The 25,451-nt window shown below is 39.0% G+C and overlaps 1 protein-coding gene across 8 annotated transcripts in view; it reads right to left on the bottom strand.

The window, feature by feature from the left end:
* CNKSR2 (connector enhancer of kinase suppressor of Ras 2) overlaps positions 1–25,451 on the bottom strand; it is a 208,311-nt gene that overhangs the window by 20,759 nt on the left and 162,101 nt on the right. For all 8 annotated transcript variants that reach the window (XM_064646764.1, XM_064646766.1, XM_064646765.1 and 5 more), the window contains 3 exons: positions 23,956–24,023; positions 18,640–18,740; positions 16,926–17,463 (listed from right to left, as the gene is read on the bottom strand). In XM_064646764.1, coding sequence (XP_064502834.1) covers positions 16,926–17,463; positions 18,640–18,740; positions 23,956–24,023 — 707 coding nt within the window. The remainder of the gene's footprint in view (positions 1–16,925; positions 17,464–18,639; positions 18,741–23,955; positions 24,024–25,451) is intronic.

Raw genomic sequence — 25,451 nt, 5'->3', positions numbered from 1 at the left:
TCAGTAAAACACTAACTGCCTTTTGAAGATCTATCCTTTCCTTCACTTGTATCCTATTCTGTGTACATATTTCTACATCTGTCTATATATTCATGAGAGTAAAACTTTGACTGGAAACTCTTACCTATTATCTAGTTCAATAATGAAGCATATCTAGTTATGTATATTCCCCTACATGTAAATACTATGTGTGAGTAATCAGGCTCTGAACAAGAATGAATGCAAACAACAGTGGGAAAAAGAAAACCTTCCCCATGTAACACAAACCTGCTTCTGTTAGAAGCCTATTGGCAGATACATCTTCCTCCTTTCCAAGGAAATGGCTCAATGCTATTTGACACAGAGTCCTTGGGAGGAATGCTGGCAGATCTGCAAACTGTCTATTGCTCAATGGTGGGAAGCTCCTACCATTTCCAGGACTGCTCAGGTCTGGGACAGATGCCACACACAGATGAAAAGGAGCTGATACAGAGGGTTTTGATGACACATCCAGTACAGCCTCCTGACATTGTACTCCAAAGCAGCACCTCTTCCTGTAAGAAGTCCATTAGGTGTGGAAGCAGTAGCAGGAGTTACTCAGTACTCCTCTGGAGACTGAGTCACCGCACTAAAGGGCACTAAATCAAACAATGATAATACAGGAATATGCTGTCTACAAATAGCAAGTTTCAGCTTTTCCAACATCACAGTATATGCTTTAGTGTCCCTCCTGTCCCCATTGAGGAACACCAAGAGCACAAATGTTATACGAGAAAGCATCACGGTGAGGATGGGGGACGGAGAGGACAGATGGTGGTGTCAGCCCACGCATAACCTTCAGCTTCTGCTCCTCTGCAAGTGCTGCACTCGGCCCCAGGAGAACAAGGCAGTGGGAATTACAGGGCTCTGATCGGCAGGCATTTTTCCTTCCACTTACCACAGGATTTCTAAATCACAAATGTATCCTGGCTCTCCTATGCACTTCACGTAATTGAATTTTTATACACATTCAGAGGGTGCAAGACGTAATCGGGACCTCAACATCCCACTGGGCAATTTATAAATTCTGAGAATGATATTAAAATTTCTGCATGTTGGCATTCTAATTGCTGGATTACATGGAGACTTAAGTTACATAAGCCTATAGGACAGGCCTCACCCAGGAGAACTCTGTCACGTTCAAAAGAGAAGCACATAAAGCATCTATATAATGGTGAGCTTCCTTTCAATCCAGTTCTTCTGCTCTCTGTCCTGCCAAGGGCAGCATAAAGGGTATCCAGAGGCTCTAAGGAAATCCCTGTCACCAAAACTGGTGATTGTTGTATGCAAGGGAATCCTGCTTTACAAAGTGTGTGTGGTGAATGAATGGAAACACCCTGTGATGCTGTGGGAAGGGCTACCTATAAAAACAGCCACTCTTTGAAACTGTGAGGTAAGAGTGCCCTTCCCTCACCCTAAGCCAAAGGATGCTTGTCCTGAGGGGGGCAGATAGGACTACTGGTGGTGCAAAGGACTGTGTGGTCCAGGACCAATCAAGACTTCTTCTCCTCTATAAACAAGGGGGATGTAACAGAGGTCTGTATAATTATGAGCACATACTTGCAGAGAAAAGTTGATTATTGCCTCTTTGAGTAACAGAAACATTTGAAAGTTTGTGTGGCAAATTCAAAACTAACTAGAAGAGATGCTTGTCTCTTCAGCATTAAAATGTGCAACTACTTCTTGCCACATGATAGAGCTCAAAATACACCTGAGTTCAAAATCGATAAAGCTACAAGCAAGGCACCTTTAACTCTCCCCTGGAAATATGGTTTTAGGCACAGTTCATGGCAGGCTAACTGGGTTAGCTGGAATGTGGGGCTCATGGCTCTTTAGGGCAATAATTTGTGCTTGCAGGCGATTTTTTAAAACTGAAATAACTCAGAGTCTGAGATCTGATACAGAACTACACAAATCAATGTTTTGGACAATCCTTACTAAGCCCACATCTGCTGTGCAGAATGGAAATATTAGGTTGCAAAATGCAGTAGTAAAATAACAAGCTCAGCGAATTTTTAATTTTGCAAGGATTTGTTGTTTTCAGAAGTAAATACCCCTCTTAAAGAAGGTGTGTATCTGATGGCAATAAGCTTACTAATTTTCCTGTATAATGCCAGGACATGCTATCAGTACAACCAGCTATTCTGAAGACGCTTTACAGCATTAGATTTGTCGCTGATGCTTTTGTAATTTGCAGTGACTGCATATACATTCATCTTTCTCAATATTTTTTATTCCAGGAATATAGGTAAAGAGGTTATGGAGAAATCATCCTGCTACAACAAAATGGAATTAGGCTGTAAACTTATCTTCATTTATGTAATGTTTTTCATAACTAGGGGAAAAGAACAATAGAAAACAACATTGCTTTTGAAAAGTAGACCCAACAAAAATAACTTCAAAATACATGAAGATCATACAACCTTTTATAGTGCCCTTGATTTTATGTGATATCTTAATGATTTTACTGTGGTTACAGAGTAACTACGAAGTTCAATGTATATGATATAACACATCTATTCAACAACTCAGTGGAAAAAGAAGAATTTCCCAAGTTTCTTACTAAAAGTGCATGGTCAGCTTAAGCTGAAGGTTTTGTGAGAGAATGCTAATAGTTAATGACTTAAAAAAATTGTGGAGGCATCAAGGTGCTATGCTTAAGTCAGGCTTTGAGGCCAATAACAGACAAATTCTGCAAGGGTTGGGGCCTTTTATCATGGTAATTGTTGTCCCTTACTCAACTCTGCTCAGTTGTAAAACTTTCCCCCCCCCCCCCCCTAGGGAAGGTCTGATGGGGCATAACTGGCTTAACTGCGCTGACATGAGAGGCAGCTGTCATGTCTTTGAAGGGGTCATAAACTATCAAAGACCCCCAAAGCACCCCCAGACTCATTTTCTGAGGCCTTCCACCAGAGGACTGAAAGTTCCCCCCACCCAGGGGAGGTACCAGGCATTCCCACTTGGCCCGAACATATATTAACTCATTGGACTTTGTGTTTGGTGGGGCTTCTTCCCCCACCTCCTACAGATCAAGACCATCGCTTCGACCAACGATGCAACAATCAAATCTTGTCGTAGATCCCATGGGAGGTGATTATGAATCTTTCTACTCTTATCCATTCTTTCTTTTCCTTCCTTTCTTTTCCCTTACACATTTTCTTAAGTGCTTTCTTATTGCCATATTACTATAGATAATAGTAACCAAAAAAGCTACATACTGGCTTTCCATTGCAACCAAACTGTTCTAAAATAAACCCTACAGATATATAATTACAAACACCGATCCTTCAGTGTCTTTCACTCTAATCCACTCCAAGGAATCTATTAACAACAACTTGAGTTACTCTCATCTTCAGAGGCGCGTTGGAACCACTTTTTAAAACAACCCCTTAGTAGTTGTGTGCAGAAACCTTGAGGGGATTTCAGAACTGGAAATCCACAGTTACATATTTAAGCGCAGAGAACAATCTCCCCTGCTCAGCCTGGAAGTACCAGAACCAGTTTCCCTTGGTAGAAGGAAATAGATATTAATAAAACCCAGTAGAAAGAGAGATGAAGATCTGGCTATATACTTTTGGTCATTAATAACAGTGCCAGCTATGGCAACCACTAAAGATGAGCAACAGCCCTATGAATTTGTCTTTTAAAACATCTACTCCATTTCCATATGGTACAACTGAGTAAGTCATCTGAAGAAAAAGTCTCACCAGTGGGCTCTGATAGTACTTTTAGAACCTGTGAGCTAAGGGACCATTATGAGAGGGGTTTATTTGTCAAAAGTAACTGTCACCTCAGCAGAGATATTACAGAGTTTTCAACTTAATCATGAGGTTATGCCAGATTCTCCTCCTTGGAGGACAACTTGGATTAAGGAAATGTTTTAGTGCACAGGCATGGTCTGCCAGAATGTGGCCCCAGCATAAAATCCATCCACTTGGCTCACCTGTGCATCTTACTAAGTTGCATAAATCTGTAAAATAAAGTCAAAGGCAGCATGTGTGCATTTACAGTAGGTTATACTGTAAGAGAAATGTGACACTGTAAAAACAAATTACTTTTAAAACAGTTTTTCTAACTGGAGAAAGATTTATAACACCATAATCCTCATCTGTGGCACAGACCATTAAAGGCCGATAGGATTTTCATTTGAAAAACCAATGACAACTTAATGAAACTTGTTCCACAGCTTATCCTCACCATTACAGACTTATGTCCTGTTTCTAGTCTTCTGCCTTTTGCTTCCATCTCACCTCACTCAATTTTGAAATCTCTTCCCTAGCTACCCTGATGTTCCTTGTTCCCAACAAACACTACAGATCACAGACTGCAGGAAGTGTTTCCTTTGTTTTTCACAGGTAAATTAAACCTCCACCACCTTGGGGGTGTGCTCTCCTTTGTTCATTGGGTTACTCTCAGCAACCTCCTCCTCCCCATCATCCCAGGGAGCAGTGATGCTGAGAAATGCACACAATCTTCTGGCAGCCTTGGCGGAAAAGCCAAATCTATGTAGAATATAAAATCTCACTCCTCCATGCGCTGGCTGCTCAGAGCCATTCGGCCATGCCCTCATTCTCCCACATTCAACCTCCACTAAATTTCAGAAATAATGAAATCCATAAAGACCCAAGTGCTATTTTCAAAACTGAAGAGCCTAATTTTTACTTCAAGTGACTTTTACTCTCACTATAAATCTCATAATCCTGTTTAGTAACAACATGAACCACCTTAGGAAATTGGTCTTTTGGGATGGGAGAGGCCAAGAAGAAGGTGGCTGACATTTTTGAGTTTCATTAACTGTAAAAGCCATTTCCAAAGTGTGAGTCTCCAAGCCAATCATTTTTTAACTTTATGAAAACCCTGAAACTTCCTTCCTCTCTGTAGCAATAGTTCAGTATTAATTGTACCAAAAATTCCAGCCATCCTTTAAACAAGTATTCCCAGGAAAACACACATCCCCTTTTCCTCTTCTTCTACTATGAAAACATTTTACACATATTTTATAGACTGTACAAGAATTTCATAAAATGAAATTTCTCAAATTCTAAGAGTGTGCATAGATATAAGGATAGCCTGTTTATGCTGTAAGATTCATGATAGCTGCTATAAGGTGTTCCTATCTGCAGGCAGAATTTGTGAATTGAAAGTTAAAAAGTAAAATGAGCAGAGAACTTGGAAACTGTCAATTTATTAATGCATAATGCACTAATGTCTAAAGGGTATTTTCTGTTTGTTGGGTTTTTATTTTATTTTTATTTCTCAATCTCACCACTTCATAACCCATTGTCAAAATTCAGAGATTTAAATTTTCAGTGTGATGGTATATAAAATTTATAGTATGGTTAAATTAGTCTAGTTCACTAATAAATATTTCTAGCCCCTGTAAAAATCATATGAAACTTTTGAGGCTACATTAAGAAATAGGACATTAAATACCTATATCATACAGTACACAGGAGAAGGTAAACATAGTCCTCAGTGGCAAAACAATGTAAAAGAATTAATAATTTAGTCTTGGAGAGTTTTAGCTTGGAGTGTAAAATTTAAATGGGATTTTCCCCAGGCACTTTACACAGCCATAAATAAATATAAATACTCTCTTCTGCCTTCTTAAGAGGCAGAAACTAGCAACTCTAGTTGTCTCCAAAGCCATTACAATACATTTTCTAGTTAGAAATATAAATGTTTTACTGTAAAATTCTGTACATTATGTACATGTACTTAGCTTGATAAAAAAAAGGAAATGTCTCAAAATTTTTTTTTAATTAAAAGTGGAATATAAATGGCAGAGCACATTCTAGCAGGGAGGAAAGAAACAAGAATTCTCAGAATAATCATCTTCAAACTTTTTATAGATTAAGTATGATTCTTATATCGGATTTCAAGTGTATACATTATTACAGTAAAAAAAAAAATCTCATATTAATGCCAAATGCAGAAACTATTGAAACACTGTTATGCGAATTATAAAACAGATTTTGCTGTTTTTACTGTAGGAAGACACTCTCTAATTCCCTAAGTCTCCTATTCACCAGCTCTGAAGGATTCCATAAAGACCACTTTGCACAGATAGGAAACGCCACATGAGCTGCAAGGAGCCCACTGGCAGGGACCTCTGGCATCACCAGGCCCAGCTGGGCCTTACGGCGCCGCTGCCTGATCTCTGTCTGTCCCCGAATTTACAACGAGCAGAAAGCAACTAAGTGAGCTTTTCTTAATATTGCCTCCTCCTTGAGGCCTGTAAATCATCACATGATTAAAGGAACATTTCAAAATCTGGCTGAAAGAGGGTTTAAATTGAAGGTTTTTTGGCAGCCTCTCTCCTCACTCTCTGATGGTGATAACTCAAATACTTTTAAACAAATCAGTGGTGATATTTTATATTCCAAAAGCCCAAAATTTATCCCTCTGGAATCCAGGAGAGAAGAAATAATTAGCTAATATTATTTTATGCCAGCAGTACTGAAAATGTGGAGCCAGAAAGCAAAAATCTTACTTAAAATGCAGCCATTTTCTTCAAGTAAATACAAGATCCTGCAGAGAACTTGTTTCATGCTTTGTTCATAAAATCGTGGTATTTAATAGCATCACAGTAGTACAACGATGTTGAGAGTGTTTACCATCATCAACAGGTTCCAAAACTCGCAAATGTGGCCCATTAAAAGGAGACAAAGAAGTATTTATCTTCTAGCTTTTGAACCACAATTTTTCAAAAACAAAGCTAGGAATCTATTTTATTAATAATGAATAAGAACTGAGATCCTTGCAAAACTGCCTGATTACTGGGCTTTTTTATTTGTTTGTTTATTTATTAATAAAGAACTGTATTATCACATTTGTTTCATAACAACTGACAAAGCTTGATGTTGAAAAACAACAGATCTTGCAAATAAAACTCACATGGTTATTAGAAACTCTGAGTGTTAAGCACTTTTCCATCAGGGACTGATGGAACCCCAACTGACAAAAGAATGAGCCTTCAGCTCCCCATCTATCTCCAGGTAACATTTCTTGGCTATCTAGATGCAGAATGGATGTGAGACAGGGGATAATCTTTTCCTTCTAGTAGTTCAGCTCCCAGAAGTGAGTGATATTAGCCACCTCCCATATCCAAGGTGTCCCCTGAAAGCAAAAGCCAAGCCCAGATGGAGGAGACACCAAAGGCTTGCTGTTAACAGGGAAGGCTGCACTATGTGTCCTGCATCCAGAAACAGTCCCAGATGGCACTAATAGCCTGAATGGTGGAAGAGAATAAACTTATTAAAATTCACAAACACCAGAGTGCCAGGAAACATTTCCTAGACTGCTGGAGGACAGTCTCAGAAGTTGGAATGATTTGGAGGGATGAAATCCCTTGCCAAGTTTCATATAACAATATGGTAAATGCTATGCTAACAGGCACAGATCTTGGCATACACCAAGTTAGTCTACAGGGCTTTTTTTTTTTTTTTTGTCTAGTCAGGCTGTTCGTTTCACAAAATGTCATATTTATTTGTTTGTTGGTTGGGTTTAGCCCAATTAATTTGACATTTTAATTCACCTGAGGTTTTTATTAACATGAGCTACTTGTTGTGGATATGTAAAAGGTGAAGGAATAATCAGAACAACTGCGATTAGAAAACACAACAATTAAGCAGAAAAGCATCTGGGATACTGTACAGTCCAAAGTGAAATATGAAGTACAGTATAGTTGCCAAACAGATACTTATCACAGTATAGAGCATAAAACAGCCAGAGCAAAGCAACCTTTCTGGACTCAACCAAGTGTGCTGCACCCAGCTTGGACTCTGCCATCGCAGAAAAGGTGCAAGTCAGCTGGAACACCCAGGAAAGAGGAGCCAGAGGCCTAGCAAATGCTATCAATGAAAAAAACTAAACCAACCTTCATAACAACCTTTCAGCTTAAAAGAAGAGCTGCTGTAATAAAGCAGTCTGTTTTCTGCTCCATAATGGAATGGAAATCCTGGGCTTAAATTGCAGTGGGAACAATTCAATATCCGTTAGGAGAAAAAAATTCCCAGGAGAACAAAAAGGAAAAGCACTGTCTGGATGGAATGAAGAATGCCCACCACTGGGGATTTTTATGGGCAGGTAGGTATAGTAGCTCCAGATTTAGAGGGCAGAGCTATAACAAATAATCTTTCAATTCACTTCCAGTTCACTGGCTCCAAGACACACACAGCACAGTTACAGCTTCACCAGATTCTTCGGAGGGACAAAGATTTTAACATATATATACTGCCTTCCTGCAGTGGAAAGGTTTAAGAAACCAGTAAGGACATTAAGATTCCAAAACGGAATCACTGACAGCCAAACCATTTTAGCTGTCAAGGAGTATCTGAGGAAGTTGCATAGGGCTGGCAGGTTAGATACACTGCCTACACAGGATGTGTGACCCTCTGGAGCAGCAGTTAGTGATCAAAAGGAAAGTTAGCCAGAAAAACAGGCTAGGATGTTCTTTACAAAAAATTGTCCTGCAACAATTTTTTATTTCACAGGCCTCCATGACAATCTTAATTTTAAATACCAAAATTCTTAAGATTTTTAAAAAAATAGATCAAACAAAACAGCTTTGTAACTTATGTGGCTTTTTCTGAGTCTTTTGTCCAGCAAAAAAAAATTCTAGCAGGATGCTGACTGTTTGCATTGAGGTATTTAATATCCCATCCTGCTTCCCATGATGAAGAGTAATTTAACTTAAATAATGCATGTTTACTTCGTGACTCTCCAGATGTTCACCAAGGTAGTAGCTTGATAAAACTACATCCCTCCCATGTCCTTCCAAGCACTACTGACTCAAGTTCATCCCTGTTTTAATGGTTGCCTTGAAAGAACATGAGAGCCACACATACTAGATGGTACCACCTGGAGATGTAATAAATATAATCTGGAAAGACTTTGGTCCTCCTCTGTTCTCCTAATCTTACTGATACTGTGCCATATTCTTCTGATTTAATTACAACTGATTATAGAAAGGCTTTACTTTTTTTTAGCTTTGGAAAAAAAAGTAGAAAACTTAAAATTATACATTTTGAAAGAACATTCTCATGTACATGACAGGTGGTTAACTTTTTTATTGTAGGCTTCTGTTTCCTTTGCATTTAGAAACCTTCAGATTAGGCTAAGTCCTCGCTGCATCTCAAAGAGGAACTATCTCAGTTCTGCAAAAAATCCAGTGAAAAAACTCTTCTCAGGGAAAAATTCCAATTAAATCACAGTGGTCAAATCTAAGAGTGTCTTTAAAACAATTTTCAGTGAGTTTCAGTGAGAAGGTTTATGTAAATTCTTAGAAACAATGCAAGTTTTTCATGTTTGAAATCAAAATGAATGTGAGTTTAAATTCCGGGACAGGAAAACTCTCTTTTCAATGGAAAACTATGTGTTAATTTAAAAAAAAAAAAAAGAAGTTGGATTTTCCTTTTCATACATAAAATAATTTCAAAAAAGCTACATATCATCATTTAAGAATGAAAGCACATTTAGAATCAAGGGGACGGAATCTGCAAGCACAAAAACGGCCTTTTTATATTGCTACTGAGATGTGTCAGGCCAGCAACCTGGGAAGCAACAGCATATCCTTCAGTATGGTAATACAGTCCTACAGGACTTAGACTGTCTTTCCTCTATTGCTTGTGAAGTAGTCTGCCATTTATGAGTTGCCTTTTCCCAAAGACAGAATCTCTGCAGCCAGACTCAGACAGGGGAGCAGCAGAGACAGAGTCTGCTTACACTTAGAAATGGAAAAATTAAAGGTAAACCACTTCAGTTACATAACACCTAAAGAGAGAATTAATGCAGAACCTACCCCCCCCCCCCCCCGAAATATATTCTCACATCTATAGATTCCTTGCTTTGCCACCTAACCCAAAGGGATCTCTGGTAGAGCAGTACCACAGCTCCACTGACAGTCCCCAACTTAGTAACTGAATTGAAGAAACTTTGCAGGAAAAATAATTTAGGAAATGGCCATGTAAGAAATTCTCTTGTGCATGTCTTTTGCTTATAAAAAGACAATTTAATCCATATATTTCAGGAAAAAGCAAATGACCTTTGTTGGCAATGACACACAGGGCTATTAAAACCAAAAGAAAAGTAGGAATTCACCTCTCTTTTGCATTTTTAGTAGCATGGGCAATGGAAATCAAATAAAATTTTATATATGGCAACAATATATTTGTTGGTGAAATACATTCATATGAATAAACACTAACAAGCACAAAATTAAACTACTCTTATGACAGCCCATATTGCTTTCTGAATTGCTACTTAGTAAATGATTCAATATTTGACTTTTGAACACTGCAGGCAATTTTTTCCCCTCAAACTGAAAAATTTAAAATCAGGAAATAGAGGCTTTGTATCCCATCATTTTTATGTAGAATGCAAATGCACTTCTCTAATAGGGTTGCTTTTGCATATGAGAATTGGAAAAGCTTTATTTAATAAATTTTAAATTTTAATTAAAGAACCTGCTCAGAAAGAAATATACCTACTCCCAATACTTGTTTATCTAAGTTAGCCTTCCTATCAGTAATTTTAATAATATAATAAGTAGTCTAAAAGACATTTTTATTCACACAACTGAACATACACACATATATGGCAGTTAGAAGAGAACTAAGCAACTCTTACTTCGGATGACAATTTTCCCAAATATGCAATTGGTTCTGGAACCTTATAGAAATTCCTATCAGGTAAAAATGAATCTTAAAATTTAACAAGAATAAAGAAGTTTAGCCTGACATATCACCTAAATTACCAACGATGATGTTCCCCACACTAATTTTCAAATTTAACAGCTCTCATAGGATCTCAGTGGATCTTATGACAACAGAAGCCCTAAATACTTAAGTTAAAAACACATAAAATAGAATATGTGAATAAACACCATCCCACTAGACATTCTACATGTAAAGCATTTGCTTTGAAGAGCAGACCAGTTGATATGGCAGCCACTGTCTTGCCCTGCTTTTCCATGAGACACTGATAAAAATTTCATTGTAAATATATAAACTATCCAAAGCAGTGCAGGTTAGCCATTTACACTATAAATCAACAGGCTTAAGATCGTATTTTTGAACATAACTCAGCAGCGTTTTTACATAAGCAATTACATAAGCATTCTGAGTTAACAGCAAAGCTGGAGCCTCAGAGGCAGTGGGAGGGCAGGAGGGATGGAGACCTCCTCCTAGCAGACAAGGCACAAAATGCTGATGGTCCTCAGCCTACAGGAGTGCAAATGCCCAGCCAGGTGCCACAGGAAGGCTCAAATGGGAATCAGGAATGAAAAATCAGATTCCAAAAACAAAGCTTAGAAAAAGCAGACCTGTGTCTGAGAATGCATGGGCTGTGTTGCCCAGAAGGATGTCAGGCAAAAAAAACCCCGGCAAATGCTCTCCGTTGTACAGGACTGATAGTGGAGGCAATAATTTAGAATAACACTGTCCTTAGTGTCCCAGAAGGTGCTGCAATTTGTGCTATTCATCAGCCTCATATGGAATACTTCTAATGTAAAATATTATCTGTAATTTCTCATAGCTCTGCTTATTTAAGATATTACTGGGCACTCACACCTTTACTAACCTGAATAATTACAGAGGGGAAGATACGGTATCTTAATAGTTTCTCCCTTGCCTCTCAGTGTGGTTAAAACTAGGTGGTCAGATGACAGGACACCACTAATGGTATCCTCTCTGAAATGGAAATAGGCTGTTAGAAAAACAAACAGCCCTATTAATTTCAGTCACACATCCTCATCAACTCCAGTGCACACAGTCCAGGCACTCTGCGTTATTCGTCCTGACTCCCACATTTCACTGTTGCCTAAACCCTGCTTAAGTGAAGACACCCAAAATGCAGAGAAGTAAAACCTAGAAGTGGTACACAGGGTACCACTTCATAATATAGTGTTTAATTGGCAAACATAGATCTTTCTGAGAGTTACCATTTGCACTGCCCTCTCATTAAGAAGAGGCAAGCCTCCCTGGACCTGCATTTCAGAATCTGAAATACCTGACCTTATTCAGAGTATATTTTTTACTAGCACTGACTCCTTCTTGTAGGCAAATGCCACCTAGGATGTCGCATGGATACACCTTTTTGGGCACAGTGCATGATACTCATTGCTAGTCACAGGACTCCTTAAACTCCTGTGTCCTACTTTGTGAAAGCACTACCACCTTGAATTTCATTTCTGCAACTGGGAGGTGGGATGGGAGAAAGTGTTCTCAGTTTCTCTTACTCTCTTGCTGGTTTGTAATTTTTCTACAGGGGAAAAAAAGGAAAAAAAACCTCTCAGGCTTGGTACCTCAGCACAGTCACTTGATACTTCTTTCAGTGACTAGCCCTCCCTGACATCAAGGTGAACTTTCCTGAAACCCTTCACAGGTATTGGACATCTCCCTGAGTTGTGAAATGCCAACATTAGTTCCTGCTCTGGCCTTTGACAAGTGTTTTCAGTAGTTTAAGGTTAGAAGCCAAATTTCAGAGACTGGATCATGAGGCTATTGTGTTCCTTGGGGACAGCACTCACAAGCCTATGTGGGACTGAACATCGGATGCCAGGAGATGTTGCAAACCTGAACAAGGGCTTGTGGCGATGGAGTAAAATGCCAGGGAAATGCCAGCCTACAGAAACACTGTGAAATCTTTTCAAGGTGACACAAGTCACATGTGGAAGATTGTAACGTCTTGTAAACACTCTGGAGGGTGAAATCAATGCAGCAAACAAGTGCCTCCCAGCCTTTAATTGCCCCCGAAGGGCAGCCATTGATGTATTGAAATTTATTTAAGCCTTTGTTACAGTTGTCCACCCTATATAGAAGATACTCTAAAATTGCAGTGATGGGGTAGCAACAGAAAAAATCTTAAACACATGTCAAGAGGAATTACAGTACTTAAGAGTGCAGGAAAAGGACTGAAAACTTGCAGAAGCAAGAGAACAAAGAGGCAAGGAACAAAGCAGAAGGAAATGGAGTTTAGCAGTGGGAAGACAGTCTAAGTAATTTCTTCAAACTCAAACACAGACATCAATGCTTTTCTATCCATATTCCCGAATAAATTTTATGGAGCCAGCACAGTGGAAAGCTCCTTTGCACATTGTTGCAGGTCCCAGGTGTGAGTTCCCTGGAAAATGTGCCAATATTCCTCTGGTCAACCCCACAGCACATGGAGCCAGCAGCAGATCTCCTGTACCAGCACTCTCTGGGCAGATGACAGCACCAGAGACTCCCACAGATGCTGCTGTTGTTTAAGGACTTTTTTGGGGAGTATGGAAAAAAGGTGCAGGATTTTCTGCAGGTAAGTTGGAGGGATCTACAGTCAGTTATACTGTGTAGAGAGCGAGTTATCTACCCTTAGTAATTTGCGTTACTGTCCCACAAACCAAAGAAGTCTTTGAAAATTAAGGAACCACCATAAAAATAATTAAAAAAAAAAAAAAGGTAAAAAATGAGGTAAGCTTTCCTGGAACAAAAGCTGGAAATAGTCTCCGAAGAAGATCTTGGAAGCGTTCTTTGGCATTAAGTGGTGAAATCTGTTGAAGCACACAGAGGGCAGACAGTGGTGGGGCCAGAGGGGAAGGGAGTGACAATGCCATGATGCACACCTGTCTCCTTCTATTACCTTTCACCAGCAGAAAACAAACCTGAAAAGGCCCAACTTGTCCTTCCTAACTGAATCGCAGACATGCAATGCAGTGTGCCACAGCCTTTGACCTGCTCTGCCTGTGCAGGCTGCCTCTGAACAACACAGCAAGAGGGATGTTTGGTGCCACAGGTCTGAATGTTGTTTGCCATTTGCATAACCATCAGGAGCAAACACATGGACAAACTCAAATATCCCACAGGAGAATCCTCTTGGATTACAAAGCAAGAGACCAATGCAGGACGGTGTCAATATGGAACATCTAAATGGTTTACACAAAAGTCATTAGGGAAATAAAACAATCCATTAAAGATTAGCAGTGCATTGTTAATATGATACAACAAGACAAAAGGAAGTAACTGAACACGCAACAAAGTCAGGTCCTAACTGACAAACATAGGAAAGGACAACCCGTATTTTCAATTTAGCATACGTATCTAGGCATTGCAGCAGAGTTGATACACAGAACTATTTGCAGTGTCAGTAAAGTCTTGCAATATCTGTTTAAGGCATAAAGCAGCGATTGACTGAGAGATGTTTAGTTGCAAACCATCGTAGCTTTGGAAAGTCAACAGAACTATGTTAAATTATAGCAGCTGGGGGCAGCATTTGAAAGAAGGGTGGAGCTCCTGGTTTGTAGTGCAGTTATTTGAAAACAATTTTGCAAAAGAAGTTGGAAGAAACAGGACCACATTTTGCTATTTGATTTAAACTCAGGTGGTTTTAAAAGTGAGAATGTAAGAACAGAAAGCTAAGAAAACAAACTTTTGGCAATAACATTTAACTTGTACAGCAACAACTGCAAAGGAGCTGCATTCTTGTCCCGCATAAAAAGCAATAGGAATGCTTAAGCTTTAAAACACATACATGTACACACAAGAACACATATAATCATCCAAAAACCCAGAACTATGTCAGGATCACAAATGTGTAAGGCAAATAAATATATTTAAAAGGTTCTGATATCACATGAGAGAACATTCAAGGTGAGATTAAAACATTTCTAAGAGAGAGGATTGCCTTTCTCCAGCCAGTTGCAATGTTTCATTTTCCCAGAGCAATGGAGGTGAAGGAGGCAGTGAGGTAGCACACACAAGGACACCCATCCTATCAGCAACTTAGCAGATGTAAGCAAATCTTTCAGCTCAGAAACTAGATTTTGCACTTAAGAACACCACTTGCATGAAACCCCTCCAGCTTTTTACTGGTAAGGGCACTGAAAAATTCAGCGTTGCAAACAGAACATTGCAGCCATAGCGACAAGCAATTCAACACTTAAACTTTTCAATAGACTGAACAGTATTTTACTTCTAGTTTTATAATTTCATGGTCAGTAATTCATCATGAGCACTTCACTTGTCCAGCTGGTCATTAACATCTCAAAAATAATCTCCTGTTAAAGCTTCAACCAAGAAAACCTCCTCACTCAAAGAAAAAAGTACGTGTATATAGGGAGTCCACTTCAAAAATTAAACTTTTTCTCCTTTTTTGGAAATTGGTATAGAAAGGTGGAGAAGAGCCCATGTTCTGGTCCATTAAATCAAACACTAGACCTTTACTAGTAAGGTAAGACCAAAAGCATTGTAATTGAGATTTAAAACACCTAACAACTTAGACTCTGCAACAGTATCTGTAAGTAATGCCCAAACAGCACAGCAAAGACCATGGAAAGTCTCCTTGACCCTTTCTGTTTTCTGTGAGAATTTTTTAAAGAAATATATTTATATTGCTATCAGTAAAAACTCATTTGAAAACAAAAATTGAAGACTAAAAATAGGATAAAACATTCTGCATGGCTGATGAAATTTAACCCTGTTAATTAGACAGCTTCATTTCACAGTCAATAAGGTCTAATATTACCCTAATAAACGTAAAGGTTTTTTGGAAAGTGTCATGAATGAACACAACTGAAATAGTGCCTTTTTAAACTTTTGATGGCATCAAATTTAATATCTGCAAAAGAAATCACTGGAGATGTTTAGAACATAATGACTAAAGCATAAGGGCAATGGAAAACTGCTGATGTTTCCCAAGTAGACTAAATATGAATTTTAATGCCCAACAATGGTGCTAACTTTAATGAATTAACTTAGGTAGGCAGTTAATTATCCAAAGCATTTATTACCCTTTCCTATCTCTTTACCATTTTTATCCTCCTTTACTGCAGTAAAAAAGCTGAATTTGAAGGAACAGATAGCAGAGACCCTTTGAGAGCTTCAGGAGTCATCCTGCCTTCCTTGCCGCTTCAGGTAACTTAATTGCAGTGTAACCCCACAATTCATGGATGCAGACTTCATTGACTGACCCTGCAACTTGGGTGTGAACTCAACTTTGCCAGCAGCACATGCTGAGAAGCTCCATAAACGACAGCGAAGGACAGAGCATGGAACAGACACAGAAATGTGTTTACACATTTAGGAGGGGCAGGGACCTTCTCTAATCCCTGTTTATTTGGATTATTTTTGACAAGTAGCACTAATCTCTATGAAGTTTATGTGTCATGTAAGTGACAGTTACTCATTGTTATGATTTTTTCTTTAAGCCTTGCCGGTCACATAATTATCTCTATTATTTTATTATTTTTGTTTGTTTGAAATGTTTTTTGAACTTCTCTCTTTATAAATCACAAGGTGAGGAACTGGGGAAAATACCCTCTCTTTTCCAACTTCTTATAGATTCTGGGATGTCTTGTGACCTGACTACCTGGATAGATGTTTAAGAGGCATCTGGATCTGGTGCTGGGTGATATGGTTTAGGGGTTACAGTGGTAGTGCTAGGTTCATGGTTGGACTTGATGATCTTAAAGGTCTCTTCCAACCTTGATGATACTATGATACTGTGTAATCACAGCCTGACCCTGCACTCCAGGATTTACCAAGTGGTTTTTACAGCCTGGATGGGGTTGGCTGGAAATCTCACTAAGTGTGTACTGAAACACATGAGTGTCAGTGTGGGAGGATACTGTGCAAGTGGAAGCATGAAGAAAGAATGGAAGTAAAATCCATTTATAACTAAGAATTTCCAGTAGAAGGTGATTGGTGACCAGCCTACAGGCAAGTGTCTAGTGAACATGAGGGGTCACGCAGCACCCTGATTATTAAGCTTTATACATGAGGCAGATCAAAGAGGTGTGCGACAAAGAGGACCTGGTAAAACATGGGGGTCATTGAAAGAGCATTGGGGTTTTTTGATAGGAAAAAGGACAACCAACCTCTATGTTACACGAACAGGACACTTGAAAAGCCACAGAAATATGCCATACTTACTTTTATCTTCCTGGTTTTCTTCTGCTGCTTTGCCTTCCTCTTCCTCCTCCTCCTCAACCTCCTTCTGCTGTGCTTCTTTGTGGTGATCGGCAGCATCAACTGAAAGGCTCTGGCAGCAGTGGTTGAAGCCGCTATCTCGAGGCAGAGTGAAACTTCGGGGCTTTCCCCCATTCCCATTCAGCGCTTGCATCCGCTCACCCTCCACCAAGGGGAAGGGGCCATAGTGATCTTGCAGGTGGCACTTCTGGGTGGGCAAGGTCGACTGTCGCCGGTGCTCGGGGGAGACCACGGTTGCCTCGGAGAACACCGAGTCCTCCAGGGGCAGCGTCTGCAGGTAGTGGAGTCCTGAGCTCGTCAGCGGCGTCTCTATGAGGTCCTGCCAGGAGCGCCGCTGGCTCGCTGTCTTGCGCACCGGGGAGTCGGTGGCACTCCCTGCCACCTCCGGGCGAAACTCCTCGTGCGACGACTGTGACTGGGAGGTCTCCGTGGACGAGAGTCGGCTGTGTTTTGGCTCCACGTAAGGGCTTGTGCAGCTCATCTACAAGGTCAGCAAAGGAGCAATCTTCAGATCAGTGCAGACCAAGACCTACTGCTAACAATATTACCTTGCTTTTCCTTATCACTGATGGCACTCAGTTCAGTAACAAAGGCACAAACTCACCTAATTAACCTGCCCTGATCCTAACTTCAGTGCATGCCCACATCTATACATGTCACACCTATAGGTCAAATACTGATGCTTATTCATAATAATTATCTTTGCTCTGTCCATTAATCTACAGAATAAGCGGAAAATTATTTGCAGAAAACTTTGCAGAATATGGCACTATGGAAGATATAGAAGAGATGTGCCTGGTTCATTAAAAATCTTGAAAATACCTGTTGTTATTGCATCTTGCTAAAAATTTCTTTGGAATTATGTTTGCAGTGCTTCAGCGCCATGATTCAAAGAGCTATAATTTTGTAAGATAAAGTATTGCATTCAAATTAAACATCATGAATGCTCTCTTTCCCCTGCCTTCCCCATTTTTCATTCCAAAAACTATATTCAAGTAAGACACATTAGTTAACACTGAGTATACAGACATGAAAATTAAAATTGCCAGTGCAGAATAAGTTAGAGGTCTATAATCTAGTTTTATATCAGCAACTGCTTCAAGAAAAAGAAAAAAACAAATCCACTTTCATTCCAATTTATAGAGAAATCTACTTTTTTTGCAATAACAAAACTAGCATCGCTGTTTCCAATACAAGACAGAACATTTTTATGTTGGCATTTGTCTGGAAATGCAAGTGCAATTTGTTACTGTAAAGCTTCACAGCTCAACTGCTGGAGCCTTAGAGAAGAGTCTGTGCTGTTGCTGAGGTACTAACATTTTCTCAGGAAAGTCAAAAAGTGGATGGTAAGGGATTGCATGGATGAGTAGGTGTCCATCATGAATGAAGAACAGGAAGAAAGAGTTCTGTGACTTAACCTATTCTGTACAGCAAGTGGGATCATAAATCCACGTTCTCTACAAACCAGTGAAAAGAGCAGCGATGGCCATTGAAGTTAGCAATATGTGTCACTTAACAAATGCCTCAAGTCAAGCACTGACTCAAAAAATATACCAACAAGTGCCATAAGGGGCACAAGTACTTACTCCTAGGCTGGGGAGTAGGTAAAAGTGGCACTTTTGGTTGACATTCCTATAGACAGTTGCAGGTGACTTACCGAAGGTGGCCGTGGGTACGTGTCATACGGAGGTGGTGGGCTGTCTTGTTTCGGTGTTGATGGAGTGTCAGCTTCCTCCTTGTCACTCTCACTCCAATAATCTACAAGTTATACATGGATCAGATCAAAAACTACCAATACATTTTGATGTATTTGTATATCAGAAACTTGCTTTCACAAAAGTAACTGGAAATTCCTTAACTGGTATTATCAAGAGTGAAATACTAGTGAATGCTGAAGCTCTAAATGTTAGTTGCTGCGATTTGGAATTGTCAATATAAAGAGGGAAAATTCCAAACATTATGGGGTATACTAAGTCTAATGTCCCATTAAAGAGATATTAAACGACAACCTGCAAATGAGCCACAAATTTAACTCTTGTACACACCTTATATAAATACAACAGGCATACAGAATACTCTTAATATAAGTATCAGATATTCAAATATTTATACAGCCACAAAAATAATTATGATTGGACATGTATTGGCTGAAAAATACTGGAAGTATTTTTCAAATGGAAAAGATGAAAAACATAGCTTTGCTCAACTCTCGCTGGTTGCAAATAACATTAACAAATGTAATTAACACCAACTGGCAAATTAAAAAAGTATGAATAATTAATGCTATTTTTCTACCCATTTTCTCCATTGCATTCTACTAGTTACAAAACTTTTTCAATTCAATTTCTAATAACAAAAACCTCCATTTAAGATAAGACATAAAACCTTTATATCATATATTTGCTTCATAAAACACCTGCTGTCCTCTTATCCATGCAAGAACATAACGGTGGTATGGTAAGGAAAAATATAATAATGACATTTAAGAACAGAGCTCCAAAACATGGATGAGAAAGTACAAAGGACGCAGATCTTGTAGGCTAAATTTAATGGGATATAAAGTTTCATTTTAGAGGAAATCAAATCTTGGTCAAGCTTATTTTAAAGGGGAAAACACATTGGACAATATACTACATGGGAATCTATATTTATTCTGTTACAAATATTTTTGAGGCAGAATGGCATCTAACTAAAAGGACACTGGATGTTAATATTCCTTATCTAAGAAAACTACTTAAGTGCTGACTCAGCTAAAGATGGGTAAGGTAACATTTAACACTTTTACACGTTGTAAGACTTATGCAAACATCTCTGTTGTAATGTTTTTTCAGACTCTATTACCTTTCGGTATTTGGGTAAATCATTGTATGACAGGACACTTTAGCTCAGACTACTCACAAACTTATCTCAGACAATTTTTACTTTGCCTGGTAAGTGTTCAACGAACTGCATGACTTACTACTTCATAAATGATCCAAACGAAAAATCCAAGCAGACACAACATACAGTTTTGACTTCAATGATTTTTTGTTACAATTATGATTATTGTGTTGTATGATTAATTATCTACCTTATCTAATCTTATTCAAGAGTTAAAATGAAAACTTACCTTTAAATGACACCATCTTGAAACAGATGTCCCTAAATTTTTGTATATTTTTAGATTGTAGTAATGGTGGGGACAGCCTTATTTAGGTATTTAATCTTTCCATGCAGTAGCAGTTCTGTTTTTAACTCCGAGACTTTTGATTTGCTTCCTGCAAGCTTATAGCTGATTCTTTTTAAAGGGTACAATAAATAAGTTGCATAAATAAAGTTTTCATGACTACCAAATAAAAAAATCCAAACAGTTATGTCTCTAGACATCTGCAAATAATTAATTTTTGGTGAATGAAAGACTAAGTCAATGAAAAGTCTTTTTCCAAATAAATCATAGTTTTAAGAAAACTTATTTTTGGCAACTTAAGATGCCTGAAAATATTGGCATATAGATATGTTTTCTCCTATTACAGCACAGCCTAACAGTGCAATGTGTGGTGAGAAACCTGTCAGAACTGCATCATTCAGAGACATTTCTGCAGGCTTGGATCTCAACTGTTTATTCTGAAAGTAAAATCTAGCAGTCTCAGTGCAGGTTCCAATTTTGGCTAAAAATATGAAGGTGTTCTTGCTGTCAAATCCACACACAAGAAAACACTGTACAATCACACCTTTGCATACCTTATCTCAGACGGGGAATTCTGCTGGCAACCTACAGCTTGTATAGAAAATTTCTGCAGTTACGGGGGTCAACTTGCAGATAAAATGTATGAAAATAGCCTCTCACCAACTTTTAAAAATGTTCTGCTTTTGGCAACTGACTCAGAGTCTATCTAAAACATGTATGATGCTATGAAAGAGTTGCTGTATCTCTCTCTGCAGATTTTGTCCAATTCAGTCATGGATAAAGCTCTGTGTATCAGGTGTATCTTGAGAGTTTTCTCAATGACTAATAGACTGCATATATTATATATAAACTAGCACTGACCTGCCATTTCCTGATGAAATATATTCTATTTATATAAGCAAGGTTTTTTTTCCTCTGATTTATATGACTGGAAAGTCTATAACTTCTCCATCCAAGGAAGTCCCTTGCTGTATTGCTAACATTCATTGTATTTAATATGGAAAGTTGATGGTATTTTTATAAAACTGTTCTGTACAGAATGTAACATTTTATTCAGCACTACACCCACAATTCAGTGATTCGTGCATCTCTGAAGCACTTGAAATATATTTGTGCACTTTAGATTCAGAACCATTCAACTGTTAATTGAAACATATTTGACAACTACTGTTGAATTGTTTCAGAGGTATTATAAAGGTTTGCTGCAAAGGGCTGAACTGAACAGAAATAAAAGACCTTTTGTCAAATCAAATACGTAGATGACAATTGGTACAGTCGCTGAATACAGAAAATTTCAGCTTCACAGTTTCTATAATTGCAAAAATGCTTGAAGTGATAGAGAGGTTTTACTTTGCTAACTTGATACCTCTGCTAATTAGGGACACTACTGAGCTGTATAATAGCCCTCGTGCTGGGAGCCAAGGAAAATCACCAGAGGCATTAAAACAGTGTATGGCAGTGAGAGGGGAATGCGATACTGACTCCCACACTAAATACAAACTAAGCAACACTAAGAGGATATAGTTCTACCAAACTGTATATAACAAATCAACATGAGTGAATGGTGTTAGAGTGGTAATAAAGATCTCCATCAGTGCCTGGGATGTAATTTCCATAGTCAGTGGGGTTTCACTGATTATCTTCAATAGTGAGATATTTTAATAATAGGCTACATGAGGCTTGAATGCACATGATCTCATGTCTAGGAACTGGATCATCTGCTATTTTATCACTCAGTGATTTCTTAGTAGCAAAAATATTTCTCCAAATTCATCTGGATTTTGAAAGGTATATCATGTGTGCAATTGTGCACTTGGACAGCGTTAGCATAACATACACCTTTTCCCTTACTGTCCCACATGGCACTGTAATTCTAGCGCCAACCTACTGTCAATAGAAGTTTGAATTTGGCTTTGGATGCCAACACAGAGGATTTCCTAGAAGACTCCAAGATTCAGAGTTTGTTCGCAGCCTCTTCAAGCAGTGACAGATGGTATACACTTCCCTCCAAACAGGTTGCTGTAGTGCTGCCTAGGAAGTATGGATTCTCAAACTGATTTTTAAGTCTGGTGAGGCATTGAGAACATGACTGGAGAACAGTGAGCATGCTGCTGCTATACTGGGCTGTGTGAATGCAGAGGGCCTGGTGTTAAAAATGAAATGATGTGCCAAGGACCACACCAGACTAAAACAGGGTGTGGGCAACACTCCCAGAATAAGCAGTATCACTTACTAGACGACATGATTAGAAATGAGGCAAAAGAAGATACAACCTAGTTATGTGTGAGAGTGACAGAGCACCCAAAAACCTTCCCATGCACAGTATCACCTCCAAATTACATCAGTATGCTGTAAGCCACAGCTCTTCAACACCAGGCTGATCTCTCTGGGATTCTCTGTGGTGAGGGTGATCAGGCTATGAATGAAGGTAGACATAATTTTCTGATGTTGGTTTTTAATCTCCTACTGCTATAGAATACCCCACCTTCCTGATATTTCTACCTGGCTGCAAAGTCACTCTTGCTTCTGACCAGGGAAAGGAGTTTTTTGGACAGTGTCTCCCAGGAAAATGGCACTGGAACAACACATAGAGATAGACCATCCACACCTTTCTCTTCAGGAAGATGAACATGGTATCAGGTCAGATGGTCAGACCTAAGGCTGCTGTCACATAAGTTGGTATAGAACCACAACCACACACCATGCAACAAATTTTGAAGCTTAGTGATAGCCTTTTGAATGCAACTCCCCCTGGAAAATGGCTAGAAATATAGCCTGTGTAAAGAAAAGACTATAGTAAATGCACTAAGTGCACTGCGATTGCAGGTCTGAGCTATAAATTTTTTTGGCCAAAACCCAGAACCTTTTAAATGAAGACCTCAGAGTCACAGAACTAAAAAGTGAGGTTTTGACTCAGTGGGCAGCAGGCAGACAGGCACCTGGATAAGGTCTGGATCATCACAACCGCTGCGATTTTCTGGTGCCTGCTGCTGGGTGCACATGTCACAAAAAAGCATGTATTCAAAAGCTATCTGTTTGCCAAAGGAGCTAGTTGGATCCACACTTCTGTGGATCCATGTCACTGGCAATTCTAAGAAACAACCTCCTCCACACAATCGGATTGACCCTTTCTTTTTGCTGTCTGCCAACAGGAATTCTCATGCAACAACAAAGCAAAGCAATTCATTATTTTATACATGCTGCTTTTTTAACCCATGAAATATTAGGCACCAAAAATAAAGAGATGTAACATGTTGTAAGCCTGCAACTCCAAATGAAATCCAAACAGGGCTGTACCATACACTACAATAGAGCAACATCAGCAGAAATCACAAAATTTAAGTGGCCTTAAAATTAAAGTCTTCAGGGGAAATCCTGTTATATCAACAGATTTTAGAACAATGGTTTTGTTCATGAGACCAATTTCATGCACTCCTGCCCTCTGGGAATTCAAACACCAAATGCAATGTTTAAATTTTTTTTTTTAGCTTGCAGATTCTTAAGTTTCTTCTGATAAGGGACACAGATTCTTTGGTACCACATAGAGGAGCTTACTGCCAGTATATCCGCTGCTTTTAACTACCTTCTGCAGCCTTCTCAGAAATAATCCAGTGTCTGTGGATCAGAATCTGAAGGAGCTAATCTAAACCCCTGAAAGAGAAGGAATTCTGTAAAGCAACAGCAGTGATACCCACATGTGAATTGCTTTCAGAAGTTGAGAAGGAGGCCTGATACACAGCAAGGAAAAGAGAACATATGAACTTGTGTTAAGAGCTGTCAGAGGAAACCAAAATAACAACACATTACCTTGCTCTTGTTTGATCCTCTCTCTTTCTGCATAGCCAGCAGCAAGCATGTTAATTCTGTTTAGCCATCTGAAATAATATTAAAAGAAGCAGTGATACCAATTCAGCCTCTAAATTTTTTGGGTGCATTTCTATCAAAAACAAAGCTAGGAACATCTGAAGGAGATGTTATTTTTCATATTAGACAAGTGTTCTCTTTGATACTCTTATTCAGGGAGTCTCCAAAGATCTATGATTTTGCTATTGAACAAAATGTTTTCACAGCAAGTATTTTATTTCAAACGGAAAACCATGTATGAAGTCAAACATCTGTAAAATAAAGGTTTTGGAGATAATCAAAGAGCTGTTAAGACTGCTGCTCACAGATATGCCATCACACAAATACTCCTGTTGTTCTGATTTCTTAAGAATAAAAACCAGTTTTCAGAGATTTAAGCAACATTTTAAGGCCAGAACTGGCACCTTGGCAGAGGAATCGAGCAGAAACCAGCAGTAAAAAAACCAGGTTCACTCCCAAGCAGACAGTGTGGTTAAATTATGCCATTGTGTGTTTTAGAGCTTACCTACAGTGCCATATACAAAGAGAAGGAGGCATATCAGAATTCACTTTTGTGTTTGTGTCAGAGAAGCAGAGGGAGAAAGTTGCTTCAATGCAATTCACATCTAAGGCTTTAATCTCAAAATAGACTTGAAAAAATGTTTCCATAAACTGCACGAATTTAAAAAAATAAAAAACCCAACACAAAACCAAACAAACGCACACCCCAAAAACCCAAACCAAAAAACAAATGAGCTATTGCTGCTCTCCTCTAGCAGGGCTGTCACTGTCAAGCATACACTCCACTGTCTGTAGCAGGGCAGTTTCAACCTGTACTCTTCCCCCATGGGGCTCTCAGTGTATTCATTAGCCAAATGCTTACAATGAATCAGGTCGTTCATCAATGAGGCTTTAAACCACCATGGCAATCCCCTGCGGTTGTCCATTCCATGGTAAACCTGGAATTACTTGCTCCAGTCATCCCATAGTCAGGACTTGACAGGCCTGGTTTGCCAACCAGGCAAAAAATTGCTTGCAATTTAACTGCTAGGGTATACAGAAAGACAATTCCAGTCAGGTTTGCGTTTTCTTCAGGAATGTGAAACCCCTGTTTGAGAAAACCGTGCCTGATGGGTTTCATTTGCCTACTGCATGCACAGAAACAGGCTGTTTATCTCAGCAAAGGATACACATTTGTAATGACTCCTGCATGCTAGTCTTCAAGACATTGCAGTGCAGGGTAAGCAGGCATCAGATCATAAAATATAGTCACTGTCCTAGAAATTAACTCCTGTCATCATGGAGTAATAGAATTATAGAATGTTTTAGGTTGGAAGGACCTTAAAGATCTTCTAATTACAACTCCCCTGCTATAGGCGGGGACACTTTCTATCAGCTGTCACTGTCCTTCCACAAACAGTGATCACCTATATGATCTGTAAACCATGTTAATGGTCCAT

The sequence above is a fragment of the Pseudopipra pipra genome, chromosome 2 (assembly GCF_036250125.1).
Source record: "Pseudopipra pipra isolate bDixPip1 chromosome 2, bDixPip1.hap1, whole genome shotgun sequence".
Taxonomy (NCBI): Eukaryota; Metazoa; Chordata; class Aves; order Passeriformes; family Pipridae; genus Pseudopipra; species Pseudopipra pipra.
This window is presented reverse-complemented; position numbering and strand designations above follow the sequence as displayed.